Source organism: Sturnus vulgaris, chromosome 29 (assembly GCF_052056855.1).
Source record: "Sturnus vulgaris isolate bStuVul1 chromosome 29, bStuVul1.hap1, whole genome shotgun sequence".
Classification (NCBI taxonomy): Eukaryota; Metazoa; Chordata; class Aves; order Passeriformes; family Sturnidae; genus Sturnus; species Sturnus vulgaris.
The window spans coordinates 2394607-2421934 of NC_142271.1; the positions used below are offsets into that span (position 1 = coordinate 2394607).

At 55.4% G+C, this 27328-nt stretch overlaps 2 protein-coding genes and 1 long non-coding RNA gene across 3 annotated transcripts; 2 read left to right on the forward strand and 1 right to left on the reverse strand.

Annotated features, from left to right (window-relative positions):
- Window positions 1–146: 146 nt before the first annotated feature.
- LOC106851077 (uncharacterized) lies at window positions 147–4754 on the forward strand. The gene is made up of 2 exons (XR_001402828.2): window positions 147–681; window positions 2903–4754. It is a non-coding gene; the product is annotated as an uncharacterized LOC106851077 (long non-coding RNA).
- MTCH1 (mitochondrial carrier 1) lies at window positions 4706–16393 on the reverse strand. The gene is made up of 12 exons (XM_014872803.2): window positions 16213–16393; window positions 15056–15140; window positions 13626–13732; window positions 13163–13240; window positions 12831–12888; window positions 12034–12085; window positions 11187–11246; window positions 8045–8138; window positions 7645–7692; window positions 7384–7451; window positions 6637–6712; window positions 4706–6311 (listed from the first exon to the last, which is right to left on the reverse strand). Exons 1-12 carry the CDS (start codon window positions 16372–16374, stop codon window positions 6237–6239), a joined length of 963 nt encoding a protein of 320 aa, XP_014728289.1. The 5' UTR covers window positions 16375–16393; the 3' UTR covers window positions 4706–6236.
- Window positions 16394–16796: 403 nt separating this feature from the next.
- On the forward strand, window positions 16797–26686 carry FGD2 (FYVE, RhoGEF and PH domain containing 2). The gene is made up of 16 exons (XM_014872795.2): window positions 16797–17694; window positions 19596–19821; window positions 19915–19995; window positions 20302–20450; window positions 20843–20999; window positions 21119–21257; window positions 21778–21836; window positions 22178–22324; window positions 22695–22787; window positions 23091–23170; window positions 23247–23277; window positions 23384–23476; window positions 23638–23763; window positions 23941–24087; window positions 24455–24598; window positions 24704–26686. Exons 1-16 carry the CDS (start codon window positions 16877–16879, stop codon window positions 24935–24937), a joined length of 2724 nt encoding a protein of 907 aa, XP_014728281.2. The 5' UTR covers window positions 16797–16876; the 3' UTR covers window positions 24938–26686.
- Window positions 26687–27328: the final 642 nt, after the last annotated feature.

Genomic DNA, 27328 nt, shown 5'->3' on the forward strand with positions numbered 1-27328 from the left:
GGGGAGATGCCAAAAAACCAAAACAAAACACGTTTTCATTTTGTCTGCACCAGCCTGGGCGCAGGCGAGCACGGGAGAGGGAGGGAGAGGGAGGCGCACGCCAACAGAAAGCCGCCGTGCTCAGAAGCGGGCCTGCGGCCACGTCCCTCCGCAGCCGCCCCAGCAGCCGTTCCCGCTCCCTCGTCCCCCTCTCCCTGCCCACCCGGCTTCGCCTGCCAAGTCCGAGTTGGCACGGCTCCCCAGGCTGCGCCGAACAAAGCCGTCACCCATCCCCGAGCCGGCGCTGACAGTAAGCAAAGTGACAGGCGCATCTTCCGCATGTTAATCCAAACGGCGAGAAGGCGAGCGAGCGGCGGAGCCCCCCCTTGCCATGCACACACAGCCCCCCCCACCCCGTGCCACCGAGCCACCCACCCCACCCTTGGCACCCGACGGCCCCGGTGGCCTCGTGCGGGGATGGCGAGGCCCCCGCCGGCGGGAGCACCGAAGGCTCCTCGTCGGCGAGGTTTAAATCGAGCCGAAGCCCCGCTCGGCGGGCAAACGAGGCCACTCGGCATCTGCTGTACCTGTTCCCGCTGCCTTCATCTCGCCTTGGAACCGTGACAAGAGCGCACTCGCCTCTGGTGGGCTCTCAAAGCCGCGGGTCTGTAACCCTTTGCAGGAAGTTGGCACCGATCCCAGGTAGGACTTTACTCCCCGGCTCTCGCTCTCTCCCCCCACCTCCGCCTCCCGCTCCCTCCCCTCCGCTCCCCCACCCATCCTGTCCCTTGGGCCCCTCTTGCGTCCCCCCAAAACACCACCCGGCCCCCGCTCCCCTGTTCTGCTCACCCGCCTCGTTGGCCGGGGGTAGCGCGGGGGGCGGCCGAGGCTGCTGGGCGCCCACCGAGCCCTCGTGCCCACCGCCCTTGCACACATACCCTGGAAGGATGACCTGGGCAAGACAGAGAACAACAACTTCCTGCTCCGGCTCCCTAAAACGCCTGTTTCCACGCAGGGGTTAGGCAGCACGGCGAGACGGGGGGAGCTGGGAGGAGGTTTGGGGGTTTGTCGTCATTGAACCAGGCTTTTTTTCTTTTCCTCTTTTTTTTTTTTGCTTTTTTCTCCTTCCCCCCCCTTTTTTTAAAAAAAAGCCTTTTTAATATTTTTCCTGCCTATTTTCCCTTTTTTTATGCCTTTTTTTTTTTTTAACATATATTTTTGCCCTGCAGTCCCAACGCGAAGGGAAAGGAGGGGAAGAGAAATCAAATGGGAAGAGAATAGCTCCAAGTCGGCAGGACAATGCACGGGAAACGGGGAGATTAGCGTAGCTCTCGAAATCCATCACGCCCGCCCCGTTTCTGAACCGTTCGCCCCCGCGCCTCGTCTTTTTTAATTCTCCCAGCTCCTGAATTATTCCAGTCCACGAGCGGGAGGGGAGCGCACAGTCCGGAGTCCCTCAGAGCTGCCAAGAGCATTGCAACAGGAAAGAAAGGAAGCGGGAGAGGGAGAGCCAGGCAGAGCCCTCACAATCGAGCAGCGAGAAGAGCAAGGAAAAATTAACATCCAATTAGTGCCGTGTTTAACGAGGGAGACAGAGGCGGCTGTTGTTTTATTGCCCTGTTCTTTTCAGGCGCATCTGACAGGCAGCAGGGAAGGCACCCCTGCTCCGAGTGACGTCATCATATTTTATTTTTTAATTATTTCCCCCCCCCCCCTCCCCCGTCTTTCCTCCTCTAAGTTTCGCACAGACAATCTCGGCAACTCGGCCAGGGAAATTCGGGACTTTCTCGCATTCAAGCCCCCCTCCACCTCCAGCCTCCCCCCGTCCACCGACAGCAACCCCGGAAAAACAACAGCGCCAACCCACCCCAAAGTCTTTGTTCTTCCAAAAAGAAAAGGGAAAAAAGGAGGAAAGAAAAAAAAAAAAAAAAATCAGCGTTGTGATGAGAGCTGGAGGAGGTTTCTCCGCGTGTGCGTCCGGGTGTGTGCGTGCGGCGCTCGGTCCCTCTCCCGTCCCTCTCTCCCCAGACGCTCGCTCGCCTTGTAAAACTTTGCTGCATGTGACGCTGCTCCGGCCTCCTCTGGCAGCCTGACAAGAGCCGCCCGGCCGCAGAGCGCAGGCGGCTTTTCAGGGAGAAAGAAACTCCATTGCGAGGGATGGGAGCATTGACATTCACATGTTTGCAGCGAGGGCCAGCGCCTCCAGCCAGGGCCGCGGCCGCGGCGATGCCGACCCAGCCTGGCCTGGGGTCACAGCGGGGGAGAGGGGCCGAGTTTAAAGCTGGGGCCGAGTTTAAAGCTGGGGAGACTTTCCCCCTCCTGTTCCTCCCCTGGGATGGTGTAAGTGCCGAGGGAGGCGTGCAGGAGTCTCGGCTGACCTTGTGCTGCCACCTCTTCCCCGAAATCCCCAGATCTCCTCAGGGTGGGATGAGACAACACCGGCTCCCCTGAGAGCACTGCCCAGGAGGGAACAGGGCTGCTCAGTTCAGGGGGATTTGGGGGAATTTACCCTAAAAAAAGCCCACACCAGGCAAACAGGAGCATGGAAAGCAGCTTCCCCACACCCTTCCCATCTTCTTACCAGTGATGGATGGAGCTGTCACTGTCAGCGTGGCCGAGCTTTGCCACTGCGCTCTTTGTGGCCTCTTCTTGTTTCCAGACGGGATTTCCCTTATCCAGGGGAAAATCCATGAGAACCTGGCTCCTCTGTAATCCCCCATTTCAGGTGAAGGCCATCCCAGGGGATGGGGCTGTATGAAGACAGGGACGGGTCCAGGGCCACCGTGCTGCTGGCGCCTGGGCCCAATCCAAGTCCCCACCCTGAGCATTTCCTGGCACCAGTCGGCCCCACCACCCCGGCAGCAGGATCTCCTCTGTGAGGGTTATTATTTTTTACATATCTTTTTTTTTTTTTTTTTTTAAGGAATTATTTGCCTACGTGGAGCTCGGCGCTGCGGGAGAACAGAGCAAACAGCCTTATCGAGGGCAGCTGTGCCACAGGGCACTTCCTCATGCATGGCTGCAAGATGGGGCCCTCCACGGCTGCGGGGGAGGGCTGGCAGCCCCTGGCCTTCCCACTGACCAGACACCAGGGACACACCAGGCACCATCGGGAGAGCTCTCAGGGATGCTTCCCTCCCGCTCCACGGCGGGAGAGCAGCACGGCCAGGAGGGGTTTGGACTGAACTGAAGGGTGTTCAGCAGGACAGCTCTGCAGGGGAAAGGGGAGGATGGAACAGTCGCTCCGAGCTCAGCTGCACTTCCCTGGGCACAAAAGCCCATCTCGCTGCTTCCCAGATCCTGCCAGACTCGAGCATCCAAAGCCCAGTGGAGAGACAGACCAGCCTTGACCTGAGATTCCCTCTCCTGGCTGCTGTCGCTGCCGCCCTTCTCCCCCAGGCAGCTGGGAGCAGATGAGGCCAAAGTCTCGGCAATCTCAGTTTTCCACTGGAGGCTGATAAACAGCACGGAACAGCAGCGATCCCCACCCAGCCTGGCTTTGTGCAGGAGAGTCAATATTTAAACCAGGGTTTGTTTCCTGGGCAGACAGGGGAGCGCCAGTGGGAGAAACCCTCGGCTCCATCCTGGGTGCCAGATCCAAACCTCCTCCTCCACCCCTTCATTTGTTCTCCCGACCACCACATGTTCCAGTCTGGATCTCCTCTCCTGTGGGAATGGGGCCCCATTCCCTACAGCTGGGATACCTGAGCACCAGCTGCAGGGCCAGGCACTGACTAATGGGTAGCAATTTCAGGGAGAGGGATGCCCAGCCAGGTTTGGGTTGTCTCCTTGCCTGCTCCTCGTGCAGAGTCCTTGTAGTGGGGCCCCTCAAATGAAGCATGGGACAAGAATCAGGGATAGAAACAGGAGGTGAGGAAATGTTCAATCATCCTTAGAATGGCAGCCCTTTGCTTCAAAGTAAGGCAGTGCACTGAAAGCTTTGAAACCTGATTTTCATTTAAACTGAGCAAAAACTACAGTCAACTGTTGGGTTTTCAGCCAAGTTTGGGAGCCCCGATGAACTGGGCAGAAATTACTGGCAGGATGCATGCACTGGTGCAGCTTTAGGTAAATCCCTTAGGTGAATTCCTTAGGTAAATTCCTCAAAGGACAGGAAATAGCACTTTCCCTGCAGTGGCTGCAGTCAGGCTGTGCAGAGGCTGCAGGTTTCACAGGCATGTGAACAGCAGAAGGTGGCTTTAATTTGGAGGGTAAAGATTCATGTACCTGAGCAGGTGCTGTGTGACCTGGCAGATGCAATGCCCTGTGTTGGAGCAGGTCATAAACCAAGGTGATAAAAGGCCAGTGGGGAAGGATGGAGTTCTGAGGGGAAAGATGGAATTGCTGAGCCCACCTGACTGGTCTGACAGCAGCAAAGGGTCTCCATCACCCCTTCCAGATCTCAGGGTCAATTTTAACTCCAAAAACCGAATTCCACATCTATTGTTTCAAGCACCCAAGCCCTCTGCTGCCTCCACCCTCACTCCAGGCATACCCATTGCAGTTTGCTCTGCCTATATATGCCTACCTTCCATGGAGGTGAGGAAAATCAGAGGAAATCTGAGTTTTAAACAGCTGTTTTAGGCCCTCAGTTGAAGAAAAAACCAAAGGAAGTGCCTGTCTTAAACTGAAACCTTCCCTGAGGGAGCATGTTATACAGGAAAAAAAACAAACAAACCTACCAAAAAATCCCCCAAAACAACCAACTAAAAAAACCACCCAATAGTTGTTTTATAACTGTATTTTGGAGCATAATTAAATCCTCTTTGAAATTATCTCTGGTGTTAGGGAGCAGGTCCATGCATTATTTAACTGTAACACAAACTGGGAGCAAGGGAGGACAGACAGAACCGACTTCACGACACTGAAAGGAGCTGGGTGGGGGCTGCCAGTCCCAGCACATACCCAGACAGCACCACCACTGTCCTGCAAGCCCTGCCTGGGGTGTGCATCGAGCCTGCCTGCTGGAGTAAAAACCCTGTGTGATGGCAGGTCCCCAGAAGGGCAGGATGAGATGCTCAAGGAATGCTAAACCTCTTCCCAGAGAGTGCAGCATCACCTCTGTGCAAAAGACTGCTTCGTGGGGAACTGATAGGAGGGGAAAATGCCTGGCTGCCATCACAGCACAGACTGGTGCAAAGAAACTCTTGTCTGGGGAACTGAGCATCAATCCTGCCCTGGTGCCACTGGTGAGCTCTGCTACAAACAGAGCCAGCCGTGCTCCACTGAGCACCAAGAGCCTTCGACCCTCATGCCTTGCCAGCTTTTAGCCAGCTCCAGGTGTATCCCTTTATTGCAGACAACCCTGGACAGCTGCCCCTGCTGCAGGAGAGCCCTTTGTGTGCAGCTCCCAGACCCCAGCAGCTCCGTTTCCATCAGCAACGGGATCAGGAGCCCAGCAGGGCTCGTGGTGCTGCTGCCTGGGGGACGCCCCTCGGTGCAGCCAGGCCAGTCCCACCCAGCCTCCCCCGAGAGTGTGTGCAGGCTGCCTGCCCAGCCCTCAGCTCTGCTGGGTGTATCCTAAACACAGCCCATTCCATGACTGAAATGCTGCCCAAAGCAGCAGCACTGGCAGCACGTGTCCCTTGCCAAGGGCTCTCTCTGTGTTCACATCCCATCGCTGCCCTCAGCTGGGCTGGACCCGTCTCTTTGGGACTCTGCTGTTCTTTGCAGTGGGATTCTTGTTTTCCTTCCCTGTTTTGATCCTATAATTTCCTTTTCATGCCCCCGGGAGGTGAGATGCTCCTGGGTGTTCACGTACCCTCAAACCTTAAATATGGATGCCAGGTTGATTTTGCCCAGGCAAAAGTGGTCTCTCCAGAAAGGATGAGGCAGGAGGCTGTCACCTGGCATAACATTCCCAGGGAGGTGACCTTGGATCTCCTGCTGCTTCCCAGCTCAGACAGAACAAAGCAGTCTTTTGTCCCTGCAGCTCATGGCTGGCTCCTTTAGTACCTGGGCACTTTCTGGATTCCTGGACTTCCCCAGCAACTCCAGAGCTACAGCCTGGAGCAAAGAGACAATGGCTTTCTGCTCTCTCTGCTACACATCCCAGTCGAGACAGCCATGAGGATGAAGCTTTGGTCCAGCTGGAGCCTGAATCCAGACGTCCAAAAGTCTGTTGCTGGCCTTGCTGGAGAGGAGGTGTCAGTTCTGGCACCACGGACTTTGGATCAGAAAATAGAAATATACAGATATCGAAACAAGCTCGGGGTTTCTTGAGGAGTCCAAGTTGATGAGCTCTCCCTGCAGAGGCGTCAGTCCACGGGGAAGGAGGCAGCTGGGATGGGCGCCCTGCGGAACAGGAGGCTGGAGCCACGGAACAGCTGCCCCTGAGGAGGAGAGCCCGGGGTCAGGGCAGCCTGACACCTGGCCAGGGAACTGCAGCTGTTTTAGGGCTGGGCTGTAAGGCCTGGGCATCCTGGGCTGTTCTGCAGGACAAAGTGGGGTCCCAGCCCTGTGGGTGCTGGAGTTGGGCATTTCCCCCAGGGGTGACAGCTGCAGAGGGGCACAGACCCTGCTGTGTGCAATGCGTGGGCTAAAAGCTCGGGGTGCAGAGCACAGCAAGGATGCAGCACAGGCACTTTTGGGGAATGCTGGAAACTTGGGGAAGGAGCAGAGGGAGCCCAAAGCCCAGCATGTGCCCTGCTCCCTCACCTGAGCACTGAGATACCTCCAGCAGTGGATCCAGGATGCAAAGGCGGGAGCGTAGGGAGGGAGGCCCGCACGTAACCTGCACGGCAACAGGGAACAGCTGAGGTGGAAGTGTCACCTTACCCACACAGGTAACAGGAGAGCAGCAGGAAGTGTGAGTGAGGACACAGGACAGTGTCCACACCGGGCTGGTGGCCAAGTGACAGCTCGTTATTTACAATGCAGATCTGTAATTACCCCGGGGTGCACAAACAAGGAGCGTTACCTGGAGACCTTGAGAGTCCAGGACTGTATTACACCTTCAAAAGCCAGCAGATACTGAGAGAACACTACACCAGACTTGGATCCCATCCCGTTCCCAGGAGCACACATGCAGACGACTTGCAGCAGTGCAATTGGGAAGGCAAGCTTGGTCCTGCTCCTGTCTGCTCCCACTGCTGCAATACGAGCTCTGCTTCCCTCGTGCTGCTCCCTGGAGCCAGCAGTCCCTTTGATCCAGCTCAGCTCAGATCAGACCACACCACCACAACTCTCCCGATCTCTCACCACCTGAGCTTTTCTGCTGCTCGTGTCTGTGCCCTCTGATTTAAAATTATAAGCAACCTGGGACAGGAAACGAGCCAGCTCTTCGAGGTGCCACAGAGTTTACGGGGCTGTAGGAAAGCTTTACGGTCATTAGCAGCCCATTCAGACAACAAGGGGCTGCAAGAAAGGAAGGGAAAGCTTTAGATCTCAGTGTGAAGGACATACCCACAGTTGTTCACTGCCATGAGATCTCCCACGAGAAGGAACGGGTAGGTCAGCATGCTCACAGCGATCTGAAAGCACAGAAAACCAGCAGCCTCTCTAACGCTCCCCTTGTCAAAAACGCTATTTCCAGATTTTGCACGTGAGCAGAGTTATCCTTAGTTAAGGGACGTCAAGTACAGAGCAGCCTGTGCCCCCAGAGCAGGAACTCTCAGCCCAGAGGTGACAGGAGGAGGGGAAAGGACACAGCAGCTGCCTACGTACCCCCATCACGAACTTGGTGTAGCTCCGGATCACCGATGCCTGGCTGAACTGCAGAGAGAAACCAAAGGCGCTGTGGAGGAGGGGGATGACACCAGGCTGGCACTGTCATTATGTGACACTCCCAGAGCCCGAAGCGAGGGGCAAGGGGCAGGGGACAAGGCAGAAACCAAAGGAGAGCAGCTGCATTCAGCTGAGAGTCTGGGAAGGCATTTGCTGTCACCTGTGATCCCCCAAAGTGCAGGTGAAGCACGGCCCTGAGCAGACACAGCACCTCCAGCACTCTCACAGGGATGTCCCCAAAGCCTGGGGTCTGTATTAAATCAGCCCCTACCCCAGTAACTCCTTCCCACTGCAGGTGCTTGGTCCAGACCCCAAGCCCTCCCTCGGCACTTCCACTCACGTTGTCGTCCACCGCATAGGTATTGATGAAGTGAGCCAGGAGATTGCAGCACCAGAGGAAGATGACATCCCCCAGGATGTGAGGGACTAACCCACTGCAAGGGCAAAAGGAAGGGTGAGGTGCAGGAGGGTCCCAGTGCCACCTCCCGAGGTGCCCAGCCCTCCTTCCCTCCATCAGCCCAGAGAAACTCCACTCCCCCAAAATGAAATTTTTACTTCAGGAGGAACTGAAAAGGGAGATTTCAGGGAAGAGCTCTCTGAGCCTTCAAACTTGGTGCTATACGTGCTATGGCTGGAAAGTTTTTGGGATCTGTTTTTTGGGGATGACTCAAGACCCCTTGTTTTATCCCACAAGAAAAACCCAAGAGAAACCCAAGCCAGACACAGAAGTTGTTTCCATTTCTGAAGGTCCTCTTTTGTATGCAGAATGAGAAGTTCACCCCTTTGTGGAATCTCCCTTTTTTTAGAAATCAAAATGAGGGGGGTTGTTCCTGCACAACCTGCTCCACTGAGAAGTGGGAGTAACTGGGGGAACACTCAGGTCGCTCTGATTTTTCCCAGTCCCTGCTACCCCCAGGAGCACAGTTCTTTGGTTAATGCCTCCCACTGACACACTGGAGCTCCCAGCAGCACCAGCACTGCCAGGTTTTGCAGATAATGGGACTAAAACTTTAACAAAATATTCCAGAGGGTTTCTCCAGTTTTTTGGTGCTTCTGCAGCATCTGCTGCGCCAGGAACTTTTGCAGGGGTTCTTCCACTGCAAAAGGATCCAGGTGTGTGTAAAACCTCTGTTTGACCAGATGTGGTCAGTTATGAAAAGAAGCCTGTCAGGAGCCACACGAGTGTTTGCTGTGCTGGAAAGAGCCAACTCCAGGCATCTGAGTCATTTGTTTCTTCCCAAACACAACGCTGCCTCCTCAGAGCAAGGGACCGTTTGTTTCCTGCTGTGGCTGCTGCACAGCAGCAGGGACTGGGACTGGCTTTGGGAACAACCTGTGCATTGTCAAGGCCCCAGCAGTCCTGGGGATGCAGCTGAGGTCTCAGAGGACAGGCACAGCAGAAACCTTCAACAGAAGATTCACTGGCTTCAAAGATGTGATACATGAGAGCAGCAGACAGGAGAAAGAAATCAAAGCTCTCTGGCCCCAAAGAGATGTTCTGCTTTGTGTTTGGTTTCAGCCTTTGTAAAAACCATCATTTCTCTAACTCAAAGTTAAGTCTGAAGCTCCTGAGCTGCTGCAGATACAGCAGAGCCTAATAAAGTCCAGAAGCAAAGGGCTGGGCCAGGGCAGCCCCATAAGGAAAACCTCACCCAACTGTTGATAGGGAGTCAGACTGTTTATTCCACTTCCAATAGGGAACCCATCCCTCTCTCCCCTCCAAAGTAACAACAGCTGCTGGCCCTGAGCTGGACGACTGGAAACAGGGGTCTGAGAGATGCAGAAAAGAACTAAAAAAAAAACAACAAGCCAAAGGGATCAGGCCTGAAAACCCCTCCTGGAATTCCAGCGCTGCCTTTACTACTACTGACATAAAAAATGAGTACTGCAATTCTCACACCTTCTGAGATGTCCAATATCTGAACTGGGAATATTTTTGGAAGATGTTGAAAAGCTGGAATAGCAGCAGGCAGAGGAGGAAGCCTGAATGACGTACAGTGATGTGACCCAATGGCAGAAACCAATGGCAAGGGACCTGGGACGAGCCATCCTTGAGCTGACCATGCCCAGCAGTTTTGGAGCTCACCTTCCTGGGCTGGCTGCAGATTTGAGGGGAAGGGAGATAAATCCATCCTTGAAAGGTCTTTATTTCTAGCCAGGCACACACCCAGAGAGAGTGTGCCACTGTTATTGCTGGGGGTGGTTATAAGGCCATGAGAAACAAGTGCACTGCCATGATTTTAGGGCTGTGGATGTGCTGAGATTGCACCACAAGGACTGAGAGAAAACAAGCAGTTTGGTCCTTCAGATGCAGTTTGTGCTCCCCTCACAGCAGTGAGATTTCCTAACAGGGTTATAGAGCATGTAGAACTTCAGAGCCCTCCTGAGACAATTTGGGTTGTGTTAAAGTTTTTCCTGTGAACCATTAAGTTTCATTAGGCTACCAGCAGCGTTTATTTTATGTGGATGGAAGGGAATGTGGCAGCTCCTTTCAGATCACTTCCCTGGGAGGTGGAGGTGTTGTGAGCAGCCTGCTCCAGCCATGCCCCACTCACAGGGACCATCCCAGAGGATCCTATATTTAGTGGAGCTGATCTGGAGCTGCACAGCTCAGCTGAAAGACTGTGGGCTGCCAAAGGAAGAAGCAGTGACACTCAGTGGGTGAGGTCTCTGCAGACTCCATTTCCCCTTGGGGCAGGACAGGGTGAGACCCCCTGTGATTGCTCCCCTCTTCCTCATGCATTCAGGTTTCATCTGGAGGCCCAAATTTTGTGATTGCAGAGCCAAAGGCATCCTGAAAACCCCTACTGAAATTCCAGAGCTGCCTTTACTATTATTGACATAATAAAGTGAGTTATCTCCCCACCACGGGCAGAGACAGCAGGTGGTTCTGCTTTTATGTAGATGTAAAAAAGAAAGGCAGGAAGCATTAATTAAGGGTTCAAGCAAAACAGTGTCCACTAAACTTCCATTTCAGTGATGCACCAATTTGCCACGCTCTGTAAGCAGCTGGAAACCTTTCAGCTCCTCTTGGTCCAGGCACCACCACACTCGAAGCACACAGGTAAACCTGCTCATTACAAGCACCCACGGTGCTCTGCAGAGGAATATGCTGCTTATCCAGGCCCTGGCTTTCATTTCAACAAGGGATCTTATTGTTGCACTCGATTTTGGTGCCTGTTGCACAAACAAATGCTTTAAATGGCCCTTCACTGAAACACAAAGAAGCACCAAGGGAAAAACAAAGATAAGAAAAAATACAGCTTCCTTTGGGCTCTGAAGGTTTGATTGAAGATAAGATCTGGGGCAAACTTAATGGTCAAACTGGAGTGCTGTCAAAGGCAGAGCTTTAATTGTGGGAGTCCCTTGGTCAGACAAGGTTTCAGATCAGTGTGACTCCAGCTGGGGTTGGCAGAGCTGCTGGGAGAGCCATCAGTGCCTTCAGGCTACAGGAGAAAGTATTTAAACAACAACTCACGTACACAAAGAATCCCAGGATCCCTTCTTCCTTAAATATCCTGCCAATGGCACTGAACACACCACTGCCAAGAAAGGGAAAGAGCTGTGAGTGTGCAGAGCTGTTCCACATCTGCCCTGTGCAACTTCACACGCATCCTGCAGCCCCCAGCCATCATTCCAGCAGAAGGCAGCCTGTTCTGCTTACTCTGCTCACACCAGGCAGCTTTGAGGGAAGGAAGGTCGTGTGTGCACTCTGCCAGTCTGCAGTGACAGCCGGGAGAACACCCAGCCTGCACACAACTGTTCAATGCCGAAGGTACAAGAGCTCTGTGAGGCTTTGTGACTGGGTACAGATGTTGTGTGATATGGTTTCATTTGGCTGATTCTAAGCCCAAGAACCCGGTCCTGCCTTTGGGAACTCGAGCTGGCTGTCGTGGGCTGCCTGCAGTTCTGTCTAGCGTGCCTCCACATTGCTCCACAGGCAGTTTTGCCCTGCAGAGAGGCAGCTGGCACTGCAAAAGTCTTGGAAAAATTTCACAGACTAAGCAGGGCTGCAACAAAGCTTTGTGTTATCCTCTCTGCCTCCCTGCTGCCTTCTCTTTCCATTAATAGCCAAAGGAAAAAGGCAGGAGACTCACTGTGTGATCAGCAAGGGGTGATACAGCCCCAAACTCCCACAGGCACAAGGTGGAACAGAGGCACATCAGGGACAGAGCCCAGCCTTCCCACATCACTTCAAGCCCCAGTCACCCACCCTCTAACCACAGCTCAGATTCATTTTCCAGTCTCCCAAGCCTCCTGGATATTCCCCATGGCACAGGAGCTCCTGGCAGCCCTGACCCCAGGCCCCCCCAGGCTGCAGCCACTCACCTGTATTTGACTTCCCGGCCTACGAACTGGACCATGCAGCGCATGGAGATCACTGAGAGGAAAGAAACACAGGGCTGATAGAGAAACAAATCCAGTTTGGGTTGTAATGAATGTGTCAGAAATGAAACATGACCCTTCTGCTCTCCCTCAACTCACAGCATCTCCAGCTCCTCTCAGTGGTCACCAGCACTGCAAGACTCATTAGAAACTGGGGCCTTTCCTGAGCCTTTAAGTGGTTAGAAGGATTTCAGAGGATCACAGAGAGCTTTGGGTTGGAAGGGACCTGATAGATCATCTTTTTCCAAACCCCCTGCCATGGGCAGGGATGCCTTCCACTCTCCCAGGTTGCTCCAAGCCCTGTCCAACCTGACCTTGGACACTTCCAGGGATGGGGCAGCCACAGCTTCTCTGGGCACCCTGTGCCAGGGCCTTGCCACCCTCACGGGGAGGATTTCTTCCCAATAAGCCATCTAGCCCAGCTCTCTGGGAGTGGGAAGCCATTCCCTGGGTCCTGTCTGTCCACAACCTCGTCCAAAGTCCCTCTCCAGCTCTTCTGGAGTCTCTTTAGGCACTGGAAGGCTGCTACTTGGCCCTAACCCCAATAAGATCTCTAGGACAAAGTCCTGGATGAGAGGGAAGAGAGAAACTCGTTCCTCAGCTATGTTAGTGCCTGAAGACAAACCCCAGCATCAGCCTCACATGATAGAGAAGTATCATAAGTATCATCCCCCTGAGTAAACAGGGTTTGGGGTGATCCCCAGTCTGGAGGGGGCTGCCAGCCAGGGGACAGGACTCACCGTGCAGTGGGTGTGACACAACCCGGGACACACACTGCATCATCATCTCGTGGGATGTCTGGGAAGGAGCAGAAAACACCTGTGAGAAAAGCTGTGCTGCTCCTCCTGCACAGCCCAGGCCCTTGCCCTCAGCGTGGGGAAACCCAATATGGGCCCTCCTTTGAGATCTTTTCTTGTGGTAAACCTCTATGCCTGTGAATTATTTCATGGAGGGACACAGAATGGCCACTAAACACCACAAACTTCTCACTCCAGTTTCTCTCCAAGTAATCTCACCCACATCCCCAGGGACCTCCCCAGCCACTCATTAATGGGCAATATCCACTCCTCACCTCTCTGACCACTTTCCTCAGTGAAGTTTTCACATCATCCCTGTTAGACACGTGCTCCATGTCTTCCAGTGGAAAAGCCTGAGTGGAGGGGGAAGAAACATGGTCAGAACTGATGGAGATGCTGACCCACAATGTCTGAGGACAGGGGGAAACCATGAAAAGCCATGCTTTAGATGTAAGGACAAACAGGCAAGAAGGAACACAGGAGAAGAAAGGATGGAAAGTAAAATAGAGGAATAGAGGAGTCACAAAACTGCTGACAGAGGATACAAGGCAAGGGGATGACAAATCAAATTAAAATGGTTTATAAATAAAAACCTGCTTTGGGGATAAAGGCACTGGAGGACTATTCCCTTAGGAGACAGAGAGGGATGGATGCATCAGTTCTCCTGTTGGCTGCAGGCACTTGCTGCAGTAGCACTGACCCTGTAGGTGATTAATGGAGAGAGAAGCTGACCTTTACCTTCTTCACACTCCCCCTGGTGATGGTTGATAAAGTGCTTGAGATGAGGCGAGGAGCCAGGCCACGGAAGAGGCCTCTTTTCCCATCCACTTCCACAATGTGTCTGGCTGGGTGGGACAACACCAGGCTGCTGTCAGTCAGGAAGGGGACAATGCATGGAGAACACCCCAAAGAGCCCCAGGGTTCAGCTGAAACCATGCCAGGCTCAGCTCAGCAGCCACTCCACGGCCCCAAAGGAAGTGATTTATTGTAACAGTCCTAAATAAACTTCATACTAGAGGACAAGAATTCTTACTCTCTGCAATCTGCCTAATCTGGAAGGACAGCTCCAATATTTTGGGCTATGTTTTGTCTTTTCATGGTTTTGCTCACCTGAAAGGGCTCTGAGGCAGTACATGGACCCTCCCATGTGCTCTGTGCTGTCACCTCCTCCCTCCACCCCAGGAAGGTGTGACTCAGGGTTCATACGGATCTCACAAACCCATGGTCAGTTCCTGCCCCACCACCTTCTCCCAGGCACACTTCCTCAGGTCCCCAGTTGCAAAAAAAAGCCCAGAGATCCCATTTCTCCCACATATAACGAGGTGGGATAGAACCCACCATGTGCTGGTGGCTGCTGACTGTTCCTGGCTCCTGTCCTGTGCTGTCCAAGAGAAGCCAGGTGGGCTCTGCACCTCTCCATCACCCAACACTGCCCATCTCTTTGGAATTTGCATCTTCCAAAGGGCAGCACTGGAACATTTCCAGCCTTGGGTGTCCCAGGATGGGATTCCAGTGCTCTCATCCTGCTCCTGTGCTGATTCCACACCATGGATACCACTGGCTGATTTTGGGATTGGCCCAGCTTGGCTATCAAGACAGTGCATTCACCTTCCCCACAGCCAACCTGCTGTGACAACAGGTCACAAAGTGTTCACCTACCTCTCCCATGCTGCTCTACCCACAAAAAGAGGAAAATACTGCTTTTTTTTCCTTCTAAACATATTACCTGCCCTTTTCTTGGTATTTCTGTCCCTTTAGGGTTCCATCTACAACACAAATGAGCAGGGCTGGGGGCAGGTTATTCCAGGGCTGTTTTGGAGCAGTAAGCAAATATTGTGCAATCTCCAAAACACACAAAACCTTCCTGCAATAAGCCTACACCACCTAAAAGCCCCCAACCCCCTCCACCACGGTGCAAACTCAGAGCAATGTGCCACAGGAACACGATGCAGCACCAACACTGTGGTCACCACCTCCCTGTTCCCAGCAGCAGGTACATAAATCAGCACTGCAAGGAGTTGTGGTGGTTTATGCCTCACTGTAGCTTCAGGATGATCCCAAAGGGATGTGGGAGTGCTGCTGGGGGTTAGCTCAGTCTGCCTGGCAGCTCCCAGCCCCGATTCCCCAAGGGCAGGACCTCGTGCTGGCAGGGAGGGACAGTCACTCACCGTAGGTGAAGAAGCCAGGCAGGTACAGGACCTTCCTCCCCAGCACATTTCTTCCAATGGTTGGAGGTAGTGGCTCATGCCCAACCTGAGAGAGAAACTTCGTGAGCAGGTCTCTGTTCTGGTGCTCCCAAAGTCCCTGGGATGAAGAGGATTGATCCTAGCATCCTCCCATCACTCTCAGGGCACTCCCCCATTTTATGGTTTCCCTAGGCTACAGGGGATCCTACACCCTCCCATTTTAGGGGATCTCTGTTACTGAGAGGGTCTTGGGGTTTCCTATCTCCCCTTATATGGGAGGCCCCAAGGCAGAGGGGTAATTTTATAGGGATTCCCAGATTACTGGGTGTCCCCATTCCCCATCATAGGAGGTGTCCCACTGCCCCACTACAAAGGAGCCCCTGCTGTATAGGGGGCCTCACCCCTCCATTATGTGGTGTCCCCTATTCCCTGTATAGGGTGCCCCTGTTGTAGAAGGCATCCTCACCCTCCTATTACATGGGACCCCATTTTTATATAGGGTCTGCCATTGTATAGGAGACCCCATCCCCTTGCATATGGGGGACTCCATTACCCAGATGTCCCTCATTCTACACGTGCTCAGGAGGTCTTGTTATAATGGGGGGGCTGTGTAGAGTGACCCCCAGTGCATGGAGGCCTCCATAGGGGCACAAAACAGGAACCCACTTCCACCCATTACACTGGGGTCCTGATCCCGCACCACACACAGGGACCCCATCCCCTTACATATGGGGGTCTCCCGCTCTATAGGTGCTCCCCATCCTGTCGATGCCCTCATTTCACAGGGAGGGGGCTGTACATACTGTATATACAACCCTAGCACATGGGGGTTTCCATAGGTATGGAAACACGCAGGGATCCACCTCCTCCCGTTGTCCTGGGGTCCCGATGCCCCATTAGCCACTGGGACCCCATCCCATTACATACACTGAGCCGCCCCCATCCTATAGGTTCCCTCACCGCTCCGTTATACGGGGCAGGGCTGTACACACAGTAACCCCCAACGCACAGAGGCCTCCATGGGCGCATTATCCAGAATTATCCTCCCGTTATCCTGGAGTCGCGACCCTCGTTACACACGGGATTCTCACCCCACCGTCCCCCTGCTGTCCCAACCCCCGCTTCCCCTCCGAGCGGACCTGCACGAGCAGCTTGACGTAGAGCAGGGGGTGGCTGGCGGCGGCGAGCCCCGCGCCCAGCAGCACGAACAGGCCCTCGGCGCCCTCAGGCCCCGCCGCGTCCGCCGCGCCCCCGCCAGGCGGCGACAGCGGCCCCGGGGGCAGCGCCGCCATGGCCGCCATGGCTCGCGCGTCACCGCGCCGCGCGCCGGCCGCCACCACCGCGGGGGGGGAAGGAACCACGGAGGGAGGAACCATTGTGGGGCGGGAGGAACCATTGTGGGCCGGGGGGGGGTATGGGGGGGCCGGCCTGAGGGGCGGCGATGGCGGCGGTGGGGCCGAGGAAAGCGGGCGAGGTTTTTAGGGATTTGGCTGGGGTTTGTGAGCACACGGCAGAGGGGTTTGGGGAAAAGGGAGAGGGAAAAGAGGATACGAGTTAAAGGGGGAGAGAGGAGAGGAAAAGAAGGAAGGAAGGAAGGAAGGAAGGAAGGAAGGAAGGAAGGAAGGAAGGAAGGAAGGAAGGAAGGAAGGAAGGAAGGAAGGAAGGAAGGAAGGAAGGAAGGAAGGAAGGAAGGAAGGAAGGAAGGAAGGAAGGAAGGAAGGAAGGAAGGAAGGAAGGAAGGAAGGAAGGAAGGAAGGAAAAATTCCCAAATTCAAGGAAAATAAAAGAAAAAATGAGAAAGGGATGATCTCCAGTCCTAGTTCAAGCATTGGTCTGCCTGATGGGATGTGCAGGGCACAAGCTTTGGGATGGGTTTCTCACTTTCCGTCCAAATTGGTTCTCATGCACAGTGCAGTCTTTCAGACTTTTCTGGAAAAGTGTTGCCCTACCTCCACGTGGCGCCTTCTCCAGCCACATCTTGTTCATTCTCATGGTCATTACCGGCAATCCTTGGCTGCTGTTACCAGCAATGCTTGGCTGGCCCCACAGCCATGCAGCTGTTGGTGTTTGGGACAGACACATCAGCCCTGCCTGGGCACCAGGGTCCTGCCAGCCCATTCCTGTTCCCTCCAGCCATCTGCACTGTCCAGACTCCCATCCCAAATCCCAGCCTGGAGGGACACAGCCCACCCCACCTGGGCTGCACAGCCGGGAGCTGTCCCAGGTCACACCTGCCCTGCACCATCCCTGCTGCTTCTCTGCCCTTGGCTGTGCCACCACTCTGATCCCTCCCAAACTGAAGCAATTCCCAATGTTTTCTCAGCGTTTCTCCTACCCACAAACTGCCATGCTTCCTCTTTCCCTTCCCTTTTGAGGCCAACCCAGAGACAAGCTCTGCTGCCACAGAGAGGGCAACGGATGGGCTTTGCCTCGTGCAAATCCTCATTCCCAAACTGCAGCCAGAAACACTTCAGAGCAAAGAGGGGCAGGAGGAAGGAGCTGCAGCCCCCAGCACCTGCCCTGCAGCTCCTGGACACCCAGGACCTTCTCCCAGCCATGGAGGGAAAGGCAGATATTCAGCAGAGTGTGGTGAAGCTGGTGGCTGCATTTGAAGAGCACTGGTAAGGCAGGAGGGCTCTGGGTGCTGAGGGTGTGTTAGGGCTCCACGTGGAGTGGGTTCGGGAAGGAAGAAACCCACTGTGGGGGTGGTTTGGAGTCTGTGGAGAAGCTGACAAGGTGATTTGTAACTCTTCACCACTCGGGTCTGCCTCAGTGTCTTCCTCCTGCTGCAGGTCATGGGCAGAAATCTGAAAACCTCAGTGGGGTGTGAGTGGTTCTGCCTGGCTGAGGATTAGGCTGTGGCAGCCCATTCCCCCACACTCAGCATCTTCACACTCAGCCTGCCTGGTGCATCCTGCTGCTGCTGCTGCTGCTGGGGAAAGGAATCCTGGTTTGCAAATATGTAGGCAGGGGTTTTCACTGGGAATTAACTGCCTGGATGTCTGGGAGGGTCCCAGCCTCAGACTGTCCTGTTGTTTGCAGAGATGTGGTTCCTAGGAAAGGAAACATAAAGCATTAAGTTAAGGGAGAGAGAGAATTCCTTTCTTAAAGCAGCTCCTTCCCTTGGAGTGTGAGTTGGGACCCTCGGACAATGTGTACTGGGGTCTGAGCAAGGGGTTCTGCCCTGGCTCTGGTGTAAAAGTAATTCTGAGGCTTCAGGTGAGTTATTTTCAGGGCTGTGCCTCAGTGTCTCCATCTCTTGGATCAAGATATGGAATCCTGCCACTCCTTGTACCCATGAGATGCTCTCAGTGAGCCTTGGAGAGGTGGGTGGTTGGACAGGTGAGTTTTGCAGCAATTCCTAAAGATGCTCAGGCACGAGATTTCCTTTAATTCCAGGAACTCCTGCATCTCTGCTGTGTGCTTTTCCCCAGGCATTGTGGTTGTCCCCACCATCTATCCCACAGTGATGTTGTGTTGGAAGCACTGCAGTGTTTGATCTGCCACCATGTCACTGCTGCAGTTGTTTCTTGTTTGCCCTGGAGTGCGAGTTTGATTTAGAGGAAACAAAAGTAACTTGGGACTTTCAGAGGAAGCTGGGGAACCTGGGAATGAGCAAAGCATTTTGGAACAGGCAATGATTTGGCCTAAGTCAGCATAAACAGAAAGAGAGACAGAAAGAGAGAAGTTGCCTGTTGGGACTCAGCCGTGGCTTTAGGCTGACACAGATTTGGGAGGCACCAGGAGAGATGGAAAAAGCCCTTTTGTCTCTGAAGGGTTCTGTCAGTCCCCCGGACAGGAGGGGATTTGTCCATGGCTGTGGATGCACTCCCAAGCTCACAGATATCCTGAGCATGGGATGGAGCTGACATCCTCTTCAGATGGGTCTCTGCCCCTCAATCAGGTCGTATCCTCAACTTTGCAGTTTGATGTCCAATTTCTTCATGTCTTTCCCACCCTATCCATCCCATTCCTGTCTGCAGGCCAACAGTGGATATCTTTCCAGTTTCTGCCCAGAGCAGTTTCCTGCAGGGACCAGCTCTTGGATGACAGACAGGCCACTTGCTGTCACCTTCACGGCCTGGCTTCTCCCTCATGCCTGCTCTGGATCTGCTTTCTTTGTCTTTGCCAGAAAAGAGAAGAGAGAACACTTCCAAAAAACAACCTGTCTGCAAAACCACCTGCACATGGCCTGCTCTAGGCTCAAAACTCTTGGTTATTGGCCTTCTCCCTGCTTTTCTCTGTGGTGGCAGCAGACAGAAAGGCCGAACTGTGGATGGGATAAACGGCAGGATCCTGCTTTTCTAGAGCAGGAGAGGGACTGGGCACAGCAGCAGGGGGCTCTGGGAGAAGAGAGGCTGGATCCTGGCCCCGTGGAGGATGCTGAGGATGTTTGCACTGCAGTGCTGTGGCAGAGCAGTGTCAGTGCTGGGCAACTGCTGCTCTTGTCCCTTTTGGTGGCTTTAAGCTGGGCCTGGGGGCTGTGCTGGGGAATGGCTGAGCTGATCACATTCCTTTGCAGCAGGGACAGCATATCTGCCCAGAGGGACAAGCAGGCAGGCAGCCAGTCCCAACAGCTTCCAACATTCCCTGCCAGCCAGAGCCGCTCCCTGACCAGAGAAGAGAATGAGAAGGATCAGCAAGGTCGGCGTGGGCTCAGCTTCAAATGCCTCCGCTCACTGCGATACAAAATCTGTGAGGACAACTGGAGGAGGCCACAGGGCCCAGGCCTGGAGCCTGGCAGCCAGGTGAGCTCCAGAGGCTGCTGGGTGCCCACACTCAGGCAGGGCTGGCTCAGAGTCTCATCTCTGCCCACGAGACTGACCCTGTTCCCCATACAGGAACCAGAGGAAAAGAAAATTGCACTGGAGCTGCTGGAGACAGAGCAGGCTTATGTCAATCGCCTCCACCTCCTTGACCAGGTGAACTGGGGAGTGAAGGGACCAGTGCAAGGGATTTTGGAGAGATTGAAGCTGTAAAAATGAGAAACACATAGGCTGCTGGTCTTTACAGCCAGAAATTGGGTCTGGCCTTTGTCTTTTCTACACCCCACACCTCTGGGAAGCACCCTTGTCACAGCAAAGCCTTCCATTCCCCTCTCCCCTTGGAGACTGGGATTTCCCTCCTGCACAGTCAGGCCTTTCACTGAGTGATGTGCCAGTCTCAGAGAAGGAATGGGATCTTCAAGCATTTCCCTGGCCCTTTTTGTTCACCCTTCTTTCTTCCAGGTATTCTATACAGAGCTGATGAAAGAAGCCAAAACTGGGAAGACAGTCCCAGAGGAAGTGGTGAAAATGATCTTTTCCAACATCTCCTCCATCTACCAGTTCCACGCTGAGTTCTTCCTGCCAGAGCTGCAGAAGCGCATGGAGGATTGGTGAGTGCAGGAGGGGAGGACACCACACCTGGGGGGCTTGGCCAGAATGGGGGAGCAGCAGCACTGAGTTTGGGCTGCCACCACGACCAGAGCTCAGCCTGTTTTACTCCAAATGTCTTGTGCTGGAAAACACTTCCTTAAAACGCTCAGATCAGAGTATGGAATGTTGGGTGACATCTCAGGTGGCTTGAGGGCATGCCCAGGTATGAACAGCCCAGGCTGGCTGCAAGATGGGGACACTCCTGTTCTGCAGAGCAGGAAATGGTGTGGGGATGTAGCAGGTTGCAGCAGGGAAAATCTCAGTCCTCCACCATGGTCCTTCAGTTCATCCCTCTCTGTCTGTCCACCCTGACAGACTGAGGAAGCTGCTGGTCTGTGGTTCCCTCCTGCAGGAACCGCAACCCCCGCATTGGGGATGTGATCCAGAAGCTTGCACCCTTCCTCAAGATGTATGGGGAGTATGTGAAGAACTTCGACAAGGCCGTGGAGCTCATCACTGCCTGGTCAGAGAAATCACCCCCCTTCCAGGAGCTCATTGCTGACATCCAGGTAAGGGCAGGGCAGGAGAATGGCTCAGAGCTCCCAAAAATCTCCTGGGAACGGGGAAACAGCAGAGCGTGGGAGCTGCCTTGATCACAGTTCCTCTCTGTGCCTGCTGTCCCTGCCAGAAGAGGAAGGTCTGTGCTAACCTGACGCTGCAGCACCACATGCTGGAACCTGTGCAGAGGATCCCGCGCTACGAGCTCCTCCTGAAGGATTATGTCCGGAAACTCCCGCCCCAGTCCCCCGACAGGGGCGATGCTGAGAGTAAGGGCTCTGGGTCTCCACGGTGGGGAGGGCAGCGTGGGTTTGTAGGGAAATAACATCCCCTGGTGTTGTACATGGGCACCAGAATACCTGGATTCACTCACCAGCTGCCTGTGTCCTTGGATAAACCTCTCAGTCCGATCCTTCTCTAGCAGGGAGAGGGATTAATCTGCTTTTTCAGGGGCTGGGGAGGGGAAGGATGGTGTGTCAGGTGTCCACAGTATCCCCTAAAGCGACCTGTCGCAGCTGGGGGAGCTTTCAGACCCCTGTGGATAACACAGTTCCAAGTCCTGCTGGAGTGGAGGGATACAGGAGTGGGCTGTCTGTCCCTCCAAGACCCCTCCATGTGCAGTCCAGCTGTACCCAGACTCCTGCACAGCATTTTCAGGGCCACTTGGGTTGTGTTCACAGAAGGGCAGCAGCTGCTACTCATGTGCATCCATGAGGGACAGAGCCAGAAGCTTCCTCTCACAGCTCCAGAGCAGGTGTTTCACCTCCAGCCTGTCTGTTCTCATTGCAGAGGCCCTGGAGATGATTTTTATGGTGGCCAAGCACTCCAATGCAGCTATTGCCGAGATGGTGAGGCCCTGTCCCAGCTGGAAATGCTTTGCAGCTCATGGCACAGTCCCCATGAAAGGGACAAGAGCCCTGTGGGTTCAGCTGTGGAGCTTAGACCCTGCTCTTAATGCCCAAACCCACCACCCCAAGCCTGGGAAAATCACATCTGTAGCATCAGCTGGGATGTGACCGGCTGGTCAAGGCTGGGAGCTGCTCCCAAAGACTGGTCTCAGCTGAGAGAGCTGTGCCACCTTTCCCAGTACCCAGCAACTGGCTGGGAGGTGGGCATGGAGGGGCCCCAGCAGTGCCAAGGTTGTGGCTGCTCAGCATCCCACAAAAACAGGTCCCTCTGCCCGCCCCAGGAACGGCTGCAGAACCTCTGGGTGGTCTATCAGAGGCTGGGCCTCGAGGATGACATCGTGGATCCCTCCAATGAGCTGATCAAAGAGGGACCAATCCAAAAAATCTCCACTCGCAACAACAGCACATCGGAGAAGTACCTGTTCCTGGTGGGAGCTGGGGTGCTGGGACAAGGGGAGGGAGGGAGCAGATGGGATGGGAGTGGGGAGAGGCACAGCCTGGCTAGGGTGTTCTGGGTCACCTTGACACTGAGGGGATGAATTCAGAGCTGGGGGGGGTTGACCCCGCTCAGTGCAGGACACGGTTGGGAATCTGCTGATCCCTGGGCATGGCAGCCCCGGGAGATGCTTCACCTTTGCAGGGTGGGAGGGGGCTGAGGCAGAAACAGTCAAGTTTTAGGTGGGATTCTTCCCAAGGACCAGCTCAGCCCTGGGGAGTGGAGGACCCCATACCCCAGGGAAGCTCACAGCTCTGAGCAGGTGATGCTGGGCTCCAACCCACCCTGTTCTCCCCTCCCAGTTCAACAACATGCTGCTGTACTGCGTGCCCAAGGTCATCCAGGTGGGCGCCGAGTTCCAGGTCCACCTCCGCATGGATGTGGAGGGCATGAAGGTCAGAATGACACCTTCTCTTTGTGCTTCCCCCAGCTCCTGACTCCTCCAAAAGCCTCTGCTCTGGGGTGTGGCTGCTGCCCGAACTCTCTTGGAGGGAGGGAGGAGCTGGAGCCAGGGGTGGCTTTGTGAGTGGGGTTGATACTCTGATCTTGGGAAATGCCAGTAAAATCCTGTGCATGTGGCATCTGAGGGGCTGAAGGGCTTGTGCCCCAGGGACATGCCTGTGCCCAATGTCATGAAGAAAGGTCCAGGTGTGCTGGAAGTGGGTTCAGCTCCACATCCTTCCTCTGGTCTCCCACAGGTGCGGGAGCAGAAGGACACTGAGTTCCCTCACACCTTCCTGGTCTCGGGAAAGCAGCGGACACTGGAGCTCCAAGCCAGGTAAGGGGAAGGGTGACATCATGCAGACCCTCAGGGAGCAGGGACAACAGCTCATCCACCTCCTTTTTGTACCCAGGTCTGCAGAGGAGATGAATGACTGGATCAAGGTACCACTTGAGTGCTGAGAGAGGGGGAACAGCCCCCCCCCATCCCAGCTGGATGCCCTGGGTCAGGCCACCCCCAGTGCCCCTCCAGCCCTGCCTTCCCCTCTAGGCCTTTCAAGATGCCATTGACAGGAAGGAGAAGAGGAGTGAGACCTTTAAAGCAGCAGTCCATGGACTGGACCCAGACACTCCTGCACTGAAGGTAACCCTCGTGTTCTCCCTGTGCCCCACCTGCCTCCAGCTGCTCAGGAGAACACACCTTGCTGTGCTTCGGTGTCTCAAGCTAAACCGACCTGGGAGGAGGCAGGGAAGGGGTGAGGACAGAGGGGCTGGGACCACCCACCCTGTGGTCTCCCACCCCAGACAGAGGAGCTGGGCCGCCGAGCCCCCCAGTGGGTGCGGGACAATCTGGTGACCATGTGCATGCGCTGCAAGGAGCCCTTCAACGCCATCACCCGCCGCAGGCACCACTGCCGAGCCTGTGGATATGTGAGTGCCCCCTGCCCCCTTCCCTCCCTCCTGGCCTGCTCAGGTGGCCACTGGGTCAGGAGTGCACCTCTCCTACACTTTGTACCCCTTTCCTAGGCTTAGGGCTCCTCACGGAGCTGTCCCTGGGTCCCCTAGCCCTGCCCCAGTGTCACCAGTGTCCCTGTCTGGTGGCTGCAGGTGGTGTGTGCTCGCTGCTCCGACTACAAGGCCGAGCTGCAGTACGATGGGAACCGCCCGAACCGTGTCTGCCAGGAGTGTTTCATCTTCCTGACCGGCCACACGGTGCTCGAGGACCGCGAGGGGAAGTACAAAGGCATCCTGGAGGTGAGCTCCGCCCCGCTCTACCCGGCCTCCCGCCTCCCCATACCCTCTGAGCATTGTCACACACCCCGGTCTCCAGCCTCGCTGTCCCAGCCTGGCCCTGTACCCGCAGCGGGAGGGGTGGGAGTCACTCCCACAGCAGTCAGAACGTGCATGTGTTGATCTCCCTCCCTCGTACCCTTGGGACCAAGCAACCAGGGCTCCCTTCACCACAGGATGTTAGCAGCACCGTCATAGCAAGGACAGCCCCTCACCTACCCCTGCTTTGGGGGGTTTTCTGGAGTGGGCAGGGAATTTCCCAGGAAATTATCTCAGTGCCCTTTCTACCATCTGCACTGGGTATTGAGGGATTTGTTGGTTATTTTGGCAGAAAGGAGCTGCAGAGGTATCAAGCAGGAGTTTGCTCTGCAGTTCCCTGCAGCTGCTGGACAAGAACGGCAAGGGGGGCACACGGGGCTGGTTCGTGATCCCACAGGACGATCCCCTCGTGCTCTACATCTATGCAGCCCCGCAGGTGAGGCCTGGCTCGGATCCACCCCCAGGGGACATGTCTCTGTGCCCCAGGGACATCACACTGTGCCTATCCCCTGCCTCTCACCGCTGTCTCTCTTCTTGGCAGGATGTCCGAGCCCACACGTCCATCCCCCTGCTGGGCTACCAGGTGCGGGACATGCCCCAGAGCGAGTCCCGGCACCTCTTCCAGCTGGCGCAGTCCCGGCAGGTGTTCACCTTCATGGCCGACACTGAAGAGCTCAAACAGCGCTGGATGAAGGCCATGGCACGCTCTGCCGCGGGGATCACACACCCAGAGGAGGAGGAGGAGGATGCAGCCCCCTGTGATGAAGCAGAATGAGGCCATTCCCCTCCCTGCGCTGCCTGAGGGGGTCACAACTCCCCTGCCTGCTCTCACTGCTGACTTTGGGCAGACCCCCGACATCTCCGCAGTCTGGTTTTCCATCGTGATAGGGGCAAGATGGGGACACGTTTGCCACCACACGGACAATCTGGATGCCCTTTCCCTCCCTCCTCGCTCTCCGCTCTGGACAGAGGCGCTCCGAGTGGAGGGAACGGGGGATTTTGGGGATTTTGGGAAGCCCGCGCCCCGCAGAGCCCGGCCCCGGGCGCTGTGCGGTGCCGCCGGCGGCCACGCGAGGGCAGCACGGCCCCGTCCTTCCGCAGGGGTGCCCCGGGTCGGGCGCGTCTGTGGGATGGGACTGCTGAGATAAACCCCCCTGCGACCCCTCTCTGTACTCCCTGCAGCCGTTCTTGGGCGTGTGTTTTCCGGAGAGCCCCGTGCGATTGTCCCCATGGCTCCACATTGCCGTATATGTCACAAATATGTCAGGCATCCAGCTTGTAGCTCAGCCTCACAGCCCAGGGACCCCAGTGCTGGATTCAGGGTGTCCCTTTTCCAGCTTGCCACTAGTCGTGGCCTCACACTGCAGTCCATGGTGTGGGGGTACCCCTTAACCACAGACAGCCCTCACCTGCCTCACTGAGCCAGCCCACAGTCCTGCCTATCCCAGACTTTCCCTGTATTCTCTCCTGCCCCAAAAGCACCTTCCACACTCAGTTTCATGTTTCCGGGGGGGAAAACACTCTGGGACAAGGTTGAGTCCATACAGGTGCTGCTGTGATGCTGGCGAGACACGGGGGATCCCCCTCTCCATCATCAGCATAACGAGCACCCCTGACTCATTTCAGTCAGTGCTTTAGGCTGCAGCCCCACATTTTTCTCTCTGCATCCTCTTTAGCTCCCCAAAAATGTTGCCCAGGCAGAAGTTGCCACTTCTGAGCCTGCCAGGGGCCTCATGCACAGAGCTGGAGGAGCCCACGACCCCTGGCAGGTAGGGCTTGCTGCCTGTGCCTGGCCCGTGCAGCAGCTCCAGCCAGGGGTGTCACAGGCTGAACAGATCCCTGCAAACTGGGAAGGGAGGTGGAGCAGGACTGCAAATGGGAACAGCACCTGGGGAAGGGATAGGGGGGTGTAAAGATGAACCACAACTGTCACCACTCTGGGGGACTTTGGGGACACATGAAAAAGCTGTGAGCAATGTCCTTCCTCAGTCTACTCTACTCAGCTCATCCTGGGAAAGGGCAAACTGTGGTGGCTTTATCTCCATCAAGGAAGGGGGAGAGGAGCTGGATGCCAGAGAGGGAGCTCTGCCAAAGCAGTTGCCCCTCAGAGTGCCAGCAAGCCCAGATGCAAACAGCACAAACAGGGTTTTCCAGAGACGCCCTAAAACAGGCATCACCCCGTGGGAAGGGGAAACCCCAGCAAGCCCTGGAAAAGCCAGAGAGTGCAGGGTGCTGCTGGGAGGAAAGAGTGAGCAAGGGGAAGCCCACGGGGCTGGAAGGTTCTGCGTGGTGGCCCTTCCACCTCGGCGTCACCCCTGTGTCAGCGAGGAACAAAACAAGCCCCGAGCAGGGAGCTGTCGTCAGCCCTTGGCTCATGAATGGCCTAAGAATAAATTTCCTGTTTACCCAGTGAGGAATTGCTCCTGGGGCAGAGGGCACCTGGGGCTATTTTTACCAGCTCCTCCTCCAGGAGGTCCTCCCTCCTGACCCCCCAGCACCCTCGGCATCACTGCCCCACTGCAGCAGCCAGGAGTGCCTCGGGAAGGGGCTGCCACAGAGGAGAGGTGGCCCAGGGATGGAGGGGGTGGCAGGGCACTTGGGCATGTCACTGACATGGCTTTGGCAAAGACAGGGAGACAGCATCATTGACCTGAGCATCCCAAAAAACAGGGGGGTGGGAGACTGAACTTTAAGGGGTTTGCATGATTCCCCAACTCTGCTTTCCTAAAAAAAAAAAAAATATATATATATAAATAAAAAGAGAGAGATTTTTACATGTGCAGAGAATACACTGATGAATTTTCTCTGCCATCCTGTCTCAATCCCCAGGCAGTGCCACAGCAGCAGTGGTCAAGCAGAGCAGTTTGGCCTCTCTCCTCCAGAGCAGAAAGTGAAACCCCCATGCAGAAGCCACAATTTCCTATTCTCGAGAATGGGGAAGGCTCGCAGGCCATTTACCGGCATCCCCCCCGCGGGCCCCCCCACGCCTCTTCTCGTAAGCGCTGACCAAAATACCCTGTGAAACCCACAGTGCCTGTGCTGGCCCGGGACACCCAGCACAGAGAGCACCCAGCCGGGGCCCAGGGGAGCGTGTGTCCCTGCAGCTGCGGCCCTGCAGAGGCTCCACTGTCCCCTGCTCATCCCAACCCCCGGCTGGCTACCACAC